Here is a 12,790-nt window from a genome sequence, read left to right as displayed (position 1 = left end):
CGTCAGGTACCGTTGACGGATGCTCCTGTGGCTGTTCTACTGACGGCTGCGGCCCATCCACCGTCCTGTTCAGAGAACTTTGCGACTGGTCCAACGGGCTTCCCTATATCCCGTCCAAGCTGAAACGATGTCTCAGCTGGCTCGACGTATCTGCAGATATCAAATGGATATCGTCTGCTCTCCGGGTGTTGACATTTGAAGCGCTGGGATTGACACATACCTGTTGCACGGCCCGTCGTCTGCACCCGTTCGGGCCCTTGGTATTCGTTACTCGGGACAAGGACGAAGACGTTCGTGAGATCCAAATAGTCGAGTCTAGCGAACTTGGTCTCTTGGAATCGCTTATGGGTGACTTCCACGCCAAACTGGAAGATCTTTCGACAAAGGGTCGTCTCGAAGCCCGAAGTTTCCGAACCTTTCTCGAGGGCTACTGGCTGCACCGAATCAATCACGAGCTCGAGAGGAAGCGCCAGGGTCGCACTTGGGAGCAAGAAAAGCAGGAAACCATCAATATGGGCGTTCACTGGAACGAGCCTAATGCGACCAAGCCAGACTACCCAGGAAGCAGTCAGTCAAGTTCTGTCCGCTTCTGGATCGAAGACTTGGACAGGATTGTGGCTGGGAAGCCGACTGTTCTATGTCTGGTCTGCGGGCGCACTCCGTGTTCACGATGGAGAGGTTGTCCACCTTTGAGGTGCGTTCATAGTGTTAATCGACACAACTAAATTGTGGCCAATTGGTTGCTTGGCTGTACTAATGTATCGGGAGAGCCCAACTACACGAAGATCCAGAAGAATGCTCATGGGCAGCATAAAATGGTTGGTCTCATCCTGTGCAAAACCAGTGCAAATGCAACTGTGTCATACTGCGATTAATTGATAACATATCCATATGCTATGTAACCGAACCACCAATCGTAAAGATTGACGGCACTGGAGGGCAGCGACATGTACGACATGCGAAAGGCCATCAATCTGCTCACGTCTCGTCCTCCTTCTGCCCCTCGCTCTTGGCCTGCGGGGCACCCTTCTTGGGCTGGTTCTTGGACCCGGCCGCGTTCTCGTAGTCGCCGCCCTGCTTCTCGTACTCCTTGGCCAATTTGGCCCCCTGCGAATCCGGTTAGTATGAGAAGCGAACGAATCTAGTTCTGTATGGGCTACGGAAAGATTGAATGGGTGATGCAAGACCGACGGGGAAGAAAGGTAGAACGAAAATCAGAAGAGGGTCCCGGCTCCGAATCGAAACCCGGACCTAGGTTTTGCCAACGACGCTTATCTCGGCATCTCAGATGTGTATTGCGGTTGTGTGTGTGTGTGAAAGTGTGTGGTCTGGCGCTTTGGCTGTCGTCCAGCGTGTGGCTCGTGTGCTGTGAGCTTAAATCAAGCTTAAATTGACCAGCCACACGAGCCACAACCTGGCACTGGCCAGATATCAGCAAGCAGCAGATTGAGGTCTGCGGTCTGAGGTCTGAGATAAACATTCCCTTCCCTCACACCTCTGCGAGAGGAAACAAAAAGACAAATCTCAGAAAGGAATCGATGCCCTCACGCCGGATTGAACGACGGACCTCGTCATATCTTATCGATCCCTGCGTTCCTAGACGGTAACAGTTCTCTTACGAGTGACGCGCTCTACCACTGAGCTATAAGGGCTGGTGACCTTATTCGATGTTGTGATTGGGGCTAATCGGAGATTATGATGGTTGGGGGTGAAGAATAAATGGCGCAAATGGCGTGGCGCTGTCGGAAAAAGCAAAAAAGGGGAGAAAGCTCTCACCTTCCAGGCGGCCCACTGCCCCTCCCCTCCGCCCGACTTGTTGGGCTCGGCCTTGATCTTCTCCTTGAGCTCCTCGCGCAGCTCCGGGTCGGTGGGCTTGCCTAGGTGGGAAAGAGAAAGATGTAAGTCCCAATGGTACACCCAGAGAGTATAGCAGAGGTGTATATATCTGCCCACCTTTGCTGGAAACCATCCTGACTTATAATCCTAACAAAGTGTTGGCGGTCTTGTTTGCTGTAATGGTGTGGCTGGCAATAAGTTGTAGCCGAGTTACAGTAGCACTGATTGAATCGCCTCTACATACAAAGGGACTTCAGTGGCCTTTTTATCTAGACTATATCTCAACTTCTGGACTCTTGTAATTGTCTATCACTACTAGAAACTCCGTAGCGCTGAGATCATGATCGATCGATGACGGAATGCGATCGCGTTCATTGTACGCAATCATGGACAAAGGGACACCATGGAAAAAAGTAAGACTACGATGCGGCTCGATTGACACATGCACAGGGAATGTTAGTGCTCGGGAGCGCCCGTGGTTTGTACGCCATTGCATCACCACTTTCCTTTCTCCGGACAAGGACCCCAGCTTGAGGGGGAAAAAATGGCAACAGGAATAGAGGAGGAGGAAAGTAAGACTGTGGGAATAGTTATCTGCTATCTTCTTGATGAGAAGCTGAATATTAGGTATGTTTATCCTGGAGAGAATTGCTATGTTGTTTTGATGCCACTTTCATGGCTGAAGACAGTTCGCTAAAATCCAGGGGCCATTCGTGCTGACAGGCTAAACCCAACCCCTCGATGTGCCCAAGGATAGACATTACCAAACACCACGGGTAAGCAACGAATCCAGAGCTGAGGGTTTGCACATGGTTCAGCGGGCATGCTTTCCTTCTGAAGTGTATTTACTGTATTTGAATGTTTAGGATTACCCAATTAATTAGAATCAATGCCACCCAGGTATCCAGGATGCTATGCAATTGCCATGCGAATTTCTCTCCAGTTATATCCGTCTGTCGCCCTTTTTTGACCCCTCCAAAATTACACGGACCCAGGCCATCTTGGTCCCTCGCCCCTCCATGGCGGGTCTGCACCCTCTGTCTAAATGTGATGCAAATGCAAATGCCAATCGACCGACAAGACAAGCAAGCAGTCTGGTCTCAAAAGCCTCCAGTGTGGTATATAATTCAAAACACGAATCCCTCGGCTTGCCCCATCTTCCGAGATCTCTCCCTCAATTGGATTGTGAGATTGGCGAGTCTCTCATGCTGTGCCCGTCGCAGCTGCGATCAACTCCCCGTGAATCGGTAGTGCACAGCCTTTTGGCAACGGAGCACCCAATCCCTCTTCGCACGCATCTACTTGCGTATGCACGGCTCGGCTTCCGGCCGAAACCTCCCTACTTTTGCGGGATACCGTCTCAAACATATTCCAGCATCCCGCAAGTTGCGACGTATAGCCGCTCTGCTGGCTGGGCTGCTTTTCCGGCGAGCGCTACTAATCCGGATGGTTCCGTGAGATCCAATGCGCAGTACCTCGTAATCCATCTTGTTGTTTCCTTTTCGCCGACATAGCCTTTTATATCTTACAAGCTCACACGAGCTTCCTGCCCTCTAGCGAAACCACGAGAAGCGGTGAATGCTCGTCGCTTCGCGTGCCGTGACCTGACTCGGTCGAAATGGTGACCCTGGTCGAAAATGGGGAAAAGCTCGGTCGGAGTGCGCAATGCCTTCGAAACGGCCGGATACCGTTGATGCTGATTGAAAAAAAAAGTCCAATTCTTCGTATGATGCATCATCCCTTCCTCTTGTCCTTCTTTTGCAGTGCCTCGCACACGCGGTCAATATGCGCAATCAGATCGTCGATCCTGTACGGCTTCGTCGTCACGCCATCCTGCAACCTGTTAGTCTCCACGTCAAAGGGACGCATGTTCTGCGCATATCACTAGGGGATAACTCACCATGCCCGACTCGATCGCCGCCGTGATTTGCTCCCCGCGCACATTGGCCGTGACGCCGATAATGGGCTTGTGGCCTGGTAGCTCCTTTTCCTGTTCGAGCGACCGGACCGACTTGGTGAACTCGATGCCGTTCATGACCGGCATCTCGATGTCGCACAAAATCACCTCGAACCGCCTGTAAAGTGAGACGTCGCGCAGTTCGCGCTTGGCTTCCTCTATGTCTTCTTCCTTTTCCAATGAAGGCGAGGGCGTCAAGGAAGGATGCCCGAGCAGCTCAAGCGCCTCTTGGCCATGGTTCGCCGCTTCGACAATGAAGCCGCGCTTGCGGAGCAGCTTACACAGAACCTTCTGGTTGATCAGGTTGTCCTCCACGACGAGCACCATTCGCTCCGTCTTCGGCGCCGTCGTCACTAATAACGCCGGTGGTGGCACAGTCGGAACGAGTTTCAAGTCGATTGGGGCGCCGCCGTTTTGGTCGGGCGCAACGACCAGCGGGGCCGCGGTCGTCGTGAGGCCCAGCGTGCGGGTCATCTGGATGATGGGCTCGACCGAGACCGAGGCACGTCGGGGTGCCGACCCCTTGAGCGTCCGGACGTAAAACGCAAAGGTGCAGCCGTCGCCCGCGTCGCTGTGCAGCCCGATCTGGCCGCCCAGCATCTCGGTGATCTGGCGCGAGATGAACAGGCCGAGCCCCGTGCCGCCGTACTCGATGTGGGTTTTGGGCGAAGCTTGCGAAAACCGCTTATAGAGCACTGCCGTCTCTTCTTCTGTCAACCCTTTACCCGTGTCCTTGACACTGAAGCACAGGTACACGGCCTCGTCCCACACGTCAAACTCCGGGCGGTTCTCGTGCGTCGGGCTGACCGGCCTCGCCTCTTCGTACCGGCGCGGCACGTACTGGACCCCGAGTTCTTGTTCCGTTGGCGGGTGAGCGAGTGCGGAAACGGTGATGTCGATGTTTCGGACCGCCGCATTCTTGGTGAACTTGATGGCGTTCGTCACGAGGTTGATGGCAATCTGAAGGAATCGGTTGGGGTCCAACAGGATGTGGTCTACCCCGAGGGCCTTTAGTGACGGGTCTTCGCTTATCGTCAGTGAGATTCCGGTCATCTTAAGTTCCGGCTCGAATATCTTGACGGACGTCCTGACCAGAGTCACTGGTTGAACGGGTATGGGCGAGACCACCAAAAGGTCGGCATCCAGCTTGGACAAGGTAAGCACGTCATCCACAATCTGTTTCTGATGCTGCACGCAGTACATGATCGTATTGGCCGAATCGATGGCGCTGTCCAGATGCGACCGCAGGCTGTCGAGAGCAAGGGTGTTAGGGGGAAGCAGAAGCTACTGAGCCCGGGACTTTTTTGGATATCGTCCAGACACTTTTGCATCGCTTCCACGACTTCCTCGCCGCAATGAAGCACCGCCGAGAGAGGGTTTCGGATCTCGTGGCTGATCATGTCAATGAACCGCTCCTGGTGGGTCTTGAGCCGGATCGCCTCGTCCATCTTGTCCGTCAGGAGCTTCTCGGCCAGCTTCTGCGCGCTGATGTCGGTCACCCAGAAGTCGATGTAGTCCACGCTCCCGTCCGCCTTGAACTCGGTGAAACCCGTCACCAGGATCCAGACTGAGCTCTCAATAATCTCGTCCCCGTCCTCCATCCGGAACACTTTGTCCTTGAGCTTGAGTTCCATCGAAAAGGGGTGTGCCTCCGTTTGAAGCCTTTTCCAACACTCTTTCCAGGGTTCGACCTGAGCTTCGTCGATGTACGGAGTCCATGGCTGAGGTCCATGGACCTCCCCACGGGTGAAGCCGTAGTAGCCGTGCCAGGCATCGTTGCCGTACTCCACATAGCCGTCCTTGTCGGTTCGAACGATACCGAGAGGGCAGTGCTCCGCGTAATTTCGCCACTTCCCCTCGGACTCTTCGAGCTCCTTGCTGCGGATGAGCAGCTGCTGCTCAACCCATTTCTGCTCGCTGATGTCGATGGTCAACCCCATGACCGACCCCACCTCGCCGAACTCGTCCAGGTCGGCGTAAATGGCACTCATTATCGTCATGTACTCCGAGTGCATATGGCCCTGTCGAAAAGGCTGCTTGACTCGGAATTGGAACTGGCCCCCTTCTTCTCGGTAAGAACGCGGGAATACCACTCTTCGACCAGGGGCTTATCCTCGTCGACCACGTTCTCGAGCCACTTGGGGTACTCCGTCGTACCTGGCGGCACGCCGGCAAACCTGTACCAAGCGTCATTGGCGTAGAGAATCTTAGGGGGTATGTCAGCATATATTGTGGCAAGCGAATAACAGGGTAGATCTGGTGTGAGAAGTACTTACATTTCGATCAGGTTGGGCGATTGCGAGCCCGACCAGTGAGCGTTCTGCGAATTTGGTGAAGCGCCACTCGCTCCTTTCGACGTCCATCTTGGCCTTCTTTATCAATTCCGCCCGCGCCCTCACCTCGTCGGTCAATCGGATCTTGGCGATCTGCGACGCGATGGCTTCCCGATATAACGCAGGAAGTCCGTGTAGGCCTGGTTGTAGCGCCGGTAAGGGTTGAGGCCGACGATCAAGAAGGATACGATTTCGCATTCGACCTTGATCGGGACAATGACGAACTGCCCGCTGGGTAAGCCGAAGCCCTTCCAGCCGACGCCCTTGAGCTGCTTGGAGACTGGGGTGGTCGGATTTTAGCACCACCATCTCGCCCTTTTCCAGGGCCTCCACAACGACCGGACCAAAGCCGTCCAGATCGTGGCGAATGTTGAGGTACTCTCTCGCCAGCTCATGGTCTTGGTCGACCCCTATGGTGCCTTCCAGGTGGCAGGTGAGACTCGGGTTCGACGGGGGAGCGAGCATGCTGGGCTTCTGGTCGACCGAATACAGCAGTGCGAAAGGAAGATCCCTCTCGTCTTGACTCAGCCCCGCCAGCGTGGTGGCCCAGAGGTCCTCCAAGTTAGTGATCCTGGATATCTTGTGAGTGAGTTGCTGCACGCAGTCGCTGCGGCGCTTGTTGATGACGTGCATGGTGAGGTCGCGTGGGGTCCCGTACGAAGCCATAACTTCGCCGTTCTCGCCAATGAGGGGTACGAGTTTCCAGTCGAAGTAGGTCTCCTCCAGGAAGCCGTGTCTCTCCATGAGCAGCATGGAGGCGTCGCCCTGTGCCGGCTCCGCCGTCAGACGCTGATCGGTGATGATCTTGTCGAAGAAGTTCCAGAAGTCGGGGAAGACATCGGCGGCGTTCTTGCCCATGATGGTGGGGTGGTTGTTGCCGATGAGCGGGATGTAGGCCTCGTTGTAGAAGATGGTGAACTTCTCGCCCCAGTAAATGATGCAGGGCGCCGAGTCGACGATGACCATGCGAAGCAACTGCCGGAGCTCCTGGGGCCATTGCTCAATCGGACCAACAGAGGTGTTGGCCCAGTCCACATTGAGGACGAATTGCTGGAATTCCGTCAAGTTTTCATGACGGGGTTGGCCAGCCAGTTGAAGTTGGGGCGAGCAGGCGCCACGGAGGCATCGAGCTCGCCTGCTTCGTCTGGGCGCCGGACTTCATCGTCTCGCGATACCAAAGATATCATTGAGGAGAGGCCGTGACAGGCCGGAAGTTTAGTTTGGTCGAGGGTCGAAGGATGCTGCTGTTCAGGTATAAGGGGAGGGAATGACGACCCAGCAAGAATCCGTGTCAGAAGCGCATCGAAGTGGCAGGTGGCTCTCACAGGAAGCGCGCCCACTCGCTGCCGATGCGTTTTGCTGGAAGTCAGGTTTGGTGGTGGATGGTTGGTGAGCCTAGCTCGGTCCGAGATAGGGCGGAGGGATGACGAGGAGGGGGTGAGACTGGATTGCCGTAGACGCTGTGAGTCGCATTGGTTGCCAAGATGGCGATAGTGGGTGTCCGCTGTTGGTCTCTCCCTTTCTTCGGACGGTTGTTCGCTCTCTCCTATTCTTCTGCTTGAGGGTATCGCAGATGGACGAAATGGTAGTAACTAGTTTTTCCTTACTTTTTTTTCCTTCTCTTGGTCGCAAGGCAAGGTGAGAGAGAGGGAGGGAGGACGCGCGACCGTTGCGCAACGCCACCAGCCGGCGGTGCCTTTACGGAGCGTTCTAGACGCACCTCGTGCGGCGGACTAGTGCAGCAAAAAGACAGGAGCCGCCAATGGAGGGACCCTAGCATGCCCAGCACCAAATCCAGGGTTCGAGACCGCGATCGCGATCCCCTGCGCTCGTCGGCCTGCCATTTGAAATTTTACGTGCGCTTGACAAATGTCCAGTCGCCGCCGGCAAATGGGCATCGGCTGCTGGTGGATAGATGGACATGGCATCCAGCCAGCCAGACTGGAGGGTGGACAGAACGGGCTCTAGTTGAAACCGAATCCTGCCAGAACCAGAACGCTGCAGGCTGCAGCACCACACCTAATCATTAATGGGACTCTTACTGCAGGACGCTGCTGCCATGCTGTCAATCACGATCAAAAGACACATCCATCCTTCCTGTTCCACATTCGTCAGACTAGGCATTGATTCGGTTCCCATTTCGGGAATCGGGCGATGGAGGTTAAGGCTGACTGCACGCTTCATTTCTCTTCTCGGCAGGCTCGCTCGCTACTTCCTGCCTTCATTTTCTCTTCTCGTACTTTCTTCCTTGTCTGCATCCCCAATCAGGAACTTGCTGAATGAAGCAAAAAAAGAAAAGGATTCGGCCGAGCGGGCAGCACTTGCATGCTTGTCGATCTCCCGTCCCAGCATGTCCAACTTTACCGTCAGGATGGGCCAGCACCGCGAATCGGTTGACTCGCCGAGATGCTTGTCCGCCATATAAACATTTCTGCAGGTCCTACCTCGCCAGGATAGACGCAGCACTCAGCCGTAGGCCGCTCAATCAGGTTTCCATACTTAGAACATTCATTCGTGTACAGTAGCACCCAAAAATATCTCCCCCAAGACACAGGGTCGCACTTAGCCCAATTCCTAAAGTACTTAGGTTTGTGAGGCAACCTCGGCAATTCGGTATTTTGAAATGCTAGTCGGAAACGGTTGCACTGATGTGACAGGCCGGAATTCTACCTAGACTGCAAGACCGTTTCTTCAACGAGGCAAGCTGAAGCAGGTGGCGAGCTTCAATTTAGGCCATTACACAGCTAGCTCTAGGCCCACTGCGACTCAACGGATCTTCTCAACGGATGGCTTCTCGACATTGGGCCAAGTCGCAACGTGAGGTGCGGAACTGATTTGTCCGTAGATCTATCTAATGTCGTATTCAGATACAGATACGCATTACGTACCTACTTTAAGTGACCCATCTGCTCCGGGCGCATTGTCGCGACGGCCCCTCAAAGTTACGAGAGAAAAATCTCCGATACATGCCGTGATGCTTGCTGTGTCCACCCCGAGTCAAATCTGCTGCATGGCTTAGCGGAGCGCTACTTCTTAGTGCATGCGCATGCCCCTCACCCCCTCGTCCTCGTCGTCAGCAAAACCATCAGTCCATTCATCCAACCCTTCATTAGCCAGACATCGTCCGGTGATCTTCATCCACCATATCCTTATCACATCACGTCAAGAGACCCAGTAAACGTCAGCCTTTCCCTTACTCTTGGTCCAAATCATCGGATTACTTGCGAGAGCTTTTCGGGGTGGCGAACGGATTTTGTGAGTACATCAACGAACGCCCGCTGTACGAGCCCATGTGCAGTGTCGCGCTGCCGCTGGAATACACCGGGTCTGCCTCCGCCAGGCGGCTCGGCTTCGGCGGCGCAACCTCCTCCTCGAACGCCTTGGTGAGCCGCGTCTGGCACTTGGCGAACAGCGGACTCTCGGCATCGTACATCTGCACGCCCGGGTCAAGGAACGTGGTGCGCAGCTGCTTCGCGTGCGCGGCCCAGACGCTCAGCAGGTAGTGCTTGCCCCACCCGTTCCATTCGTCGTCGTCCGCGTAGACGGCCTGCCTGATGAGCCCCTCGACCTGTTCGTGGAGCGCCTGGTTGCACCGGTCGTCGCCGTCTTTCGCCGCCGAAAGGGCCTCCAGCATGTATCCGTACAAGGAAACCCGGTTGGCCGAATCGCGCGACTCGACGATGTATCCTCGCCTACCCAGAGGGAATAAAGACAAGATGAACCGGCACAGTATGGATCTGTTTCGATGGAAAGCCATATCGTTGGCCGACAAAGTGGACGCTTGGGTGATGGGCACGTCGCACCCCAAGATGTGATCGCGACCACCACTTCCCGAATAGGCCAGTTCTGGCTTGATAACACAGCTGTCGCCGACTTTCTCGTTGAAGCGCAGGTATATGTGCCGAGACTGCCCGTATTGGATGCTTCCAAGGGCGACGGACACGGTAAAGTCGCTGAATATGTGCCCTTGCCTCATCTCTAGTACCTGTCCTGTCGAAATCTGCAATTGAATGGGTGATCGGATCCTCAAATCCAAGCGGCAGTTGGTAACAAATGTTGACTGCAGATGGGCTACAGCGTTCACGGTGACGGTACACTTGGTAATTGTCAGTATGGGCTAACAGAGTTGAGCAGAACCTCGGAGCAACTTACCACCATGTTGGAGTGAGGTATGAATCCATAGTAGCCTCCTCCGATCTCTGCCATGGTACTCAATAGGCCCGACTTGATGCTGGGACCGAATCCGAATGTATAAATGGTGGTCAGGAGAGGACCCCGGGCCCGGAGAGCTTGCGCATAGCCTCCGGCAGGTTCACTGCTCATTGATTAGCCACACATCCGGATCTGGTGGGCATGGTGTTTCTTCTTACCCTTGGTTTGGCAAGCCATCCGTCAGCAGCATCAGCGCAGGCACTCTGTTAGTATCGGACTCCACATTAAACAACTCCAGACCTCTCTCAAGACCCCGCCACATATTTGTGCCCGATTCGGTTTGCAACCCATTGATGATGTTCTCGATGGACTTCTTGTTCTCCGGGGTCATCGGCAACAGCGGCCGCCTAGCTTTGGCTACGGTGCTGAATGTCACGAGGCCCAGTCTGTCCTTCTCGTCCAGAGTGTGTATGATGGTTCGAGCAGCGTGTTTCACGATGTCGAGCACGGTACAACCTGGATTTTCGTCGCGTTCTCCGGGCTTCATGATGGGCGCGAATTCGGCCATGCTCGCGGACACGTCGAGCACGAGGACGATGTCGCATGGCACATGGGCTGACTCCAGCCGCGACGGCTCTTTGGGGGGTAATCTCCACGAGCACGCCGTTCCGGGCATTGAGAGGGTGAATGGCGACTTCGGGCTTCTCGTGGTGGATCGATGTCGCGGTATCGAAATAGACTGTCCCAGACTGGCTACCTTCCGTGGAAACCTGCAATGGTGAGTTTCGGGTTTTGTTGTCAGTTTGCGCATGTATGTCTACCTTTTCTCCCTGAGTATCTGTCATGTTGACGTTGGTGTCGGTGTTGTTGATGGGAGCTTGAGCATCTCCCATTTTGACGGTCTGTTGGTAAGCCACAGTGGAGAGATTTTACAGGAGACCAAGGCAAGACGGCAATGTGAAAAGCAAGCAGTATATTCCATAAACTACAGCAGCATCACCATTTAAGTGTTCCCACGAAGATGCTCATACCTGAGAGACTCGTTTGCTCGAATCTGAGGAACACACAAACGAAGAGCTGGCCCGGGCTGTGACTCTGAGCTGGGCGATACCAAAGAGTGTGGGCCAGTCAAACACGGGGCAACGAACGATGAGACAAGTACGAATGTTTGCGACGAAGGAACATCCGTGGACAGTCATCCCGATAATATGAATCCTCTCATGGAACGTCAGCCAAAAGGAAACCATTCGATTGCACCAGCAAATGGCAACCATCACAAAGATTTACATGGATTTGTGAACGTCAACATCGACCCAAATCGCTTTCAAGGGGTGCTGGGGTAGCTGTCCATAGCAATGAACTTCGAGCTACCCCGCCATCGAATGGGCAAACCGCCCCAAAGGACCAGCTGCTAATGTGTCCTGTGTTTGTTACTGAGTCACCAGCTAATCCAGCGCTTCCATCGGATTCACTTAGCATAAAGCGTTACCTGAAATATAAGAAATCAAGAAAACTTGGGTGTGTCTCCCCTGTGCCTGCCTAAGTTACGGACCTTGTGTTCCGGGTAACAGGAAACCGTTACAAGCCAATCCCTGCTGCCAATCCTGTCGTTCGTAGCGGCCCCCTTTACGCTTTACGCGGACCACAGCGCTAATCCCCCTTGGACACGTGCCCTGAGAGCTTGTAGGGCTGACTGACGTTTAGGCCCCCTGTCTCGCCTGTCAGCCTAGGCCGCTGTCTATTTCGCTTTGGCGCAGAAGTAGCAAAGCGGATCAATTCCATTGTGCTAAAAAGAGGCCCGGCATTTCCCAATTTCGACCTCTTTGCCAGAAATCAGGCCACTCTGATGTCATACCCAAACCATTGACTCGGGTACTAGAGGCCTAGACACAACTGGGCTCGTGGCTCATGGATGCTTCCTGCATAAAGGGTCTCCCACGGAAGAGGGACAACCCGATCCCATTGCCCCATCTGCACCATCTCTCCCCGCGGTACGATCTCGTTCCTGGCGCCTTTTCGCTCGCCCATGCCATCCATGCACGATGCGCGGCGCAAAGTATCGTGGGATTTCTTGGCGAACCTACCGGGACCCGCCCCTGGACATGTGTATCACCGCCGGAAGCCTCTCCGTTCGTGACTCCCTCGCGCAACCCAGGACTTCTCGCACTTCGGCATGTACTAGCACTGATCCGACCGCGAGCCCTTCGTACTGCCAGGACGGGCTGAGCTCGAGGAAGGTTCCCTGCGCATTCTCCAGCAGTACTCATGACATTCAGTCCCAGGCCCAGGCCCAGGCCCAGCCAGTCAGCGGCTTCTCGTGATATGGTGAATGGGCGCGTTAAGCTGCATCACTATTAGTTCTATTGCGATGCTGTTTTGGTGATGATATTGGAGCTGTGCTTTAGTAATAGCAGCATCTCCTACATCTGCGTGCGAGAGTCGGCTGGTGATGCTAAGCCATTTGCTACCCAGCGCCGTTACCATCTGCGGACTGTGCCCTGTAACAACATTG

At 54.6% G+C, this 12,790-nt stretch overlaps 3 protein-coding genes across 3 annotated transcripts; all 3 read right to left on the bottom strand.

Moving 5' to 3' along the window:
* Positions 1 to 2: 2 nt before the first annotated feature.
* On the bottom strand, positions 3 to 1,969 carry PG997_014224 (uncharacterized protein; the record flags this gene model as incomplete). The annotated part of the gene is made up of 4 exons (XM_066818538.1): positions 3 to 534; positions 983 to 1,107; positions 1,777 to 1,877; positions 1,954 to 1,969. 4 exons carry the CDS (start codon positions 1,967 to 1,969, stop codon positions 3 to 5), a joined length of 774 nt encoding a protein of 257 aa, XP_066660726.1.
* A 1,601-nt stretch (positions 1,970 to 3,570) lies between these two features.
* PG997_014223 (histidine kinase-group xi protein) lies at positions 3,571 to 7,260 on the bottom strand (the record flags this gene model as incomplete). Its single annotated transcript, XM_066818537.1, has 5 exons — positions 3,571 to 3,669; positions 3,737 to 5,042; positions 5,117 to 5,779; positions 5,836 to 5,999; positions 6,070 to 7,260. Coding segments are annotated over 5 exons (3,423 nt in total), but the record flags the coding sequence as incomplete, so codon positions are not given.
* Positions 7,261 to 9,343: 2,083 nt separating this feature from the next.
* Positions 9,344 to 10,954, bottom strand: PG997_014222 (inter-alpha-trypsin inhibitor heavy chain H3; the record flags this gene model as incomplete). The annotated part of the gene is made up of 3 exons (XM_066818536.1): positions 9,344 to 10,222; positions 10,279 to 10,441; positions 10,497 to 10,954. 3 exons carry the CDS (start codon positions 10,952 to 10,954, stop codon positions 9,344 to 9,346), a joined length of 1,500 nt encoding a protein of 499 aa, XP_066660724.1.
* Positions 10,955 to 12,790: the final 1,836 nt, after the last annotated feature.

The sequence above is a fragment of the Apiospora hydei genome (genome assembly GCF_038363865.1).
Source record: "Apiospora hydei strain CBS 114990 chromosome Unknown utg000010l_segment0_segment0, whole genome shotgun sequence".
NCBI lineage: Eukaryota > Fungi > Ascomycota > Sordariomycetes > Amphisphaeriales > Apiosporaceae > Apiospora > Apiospora hydei.
Note: the sequence above shows the minus strand (reverse complement) of the source record. Positions and strands in the feature narration are given on the sequence as shown.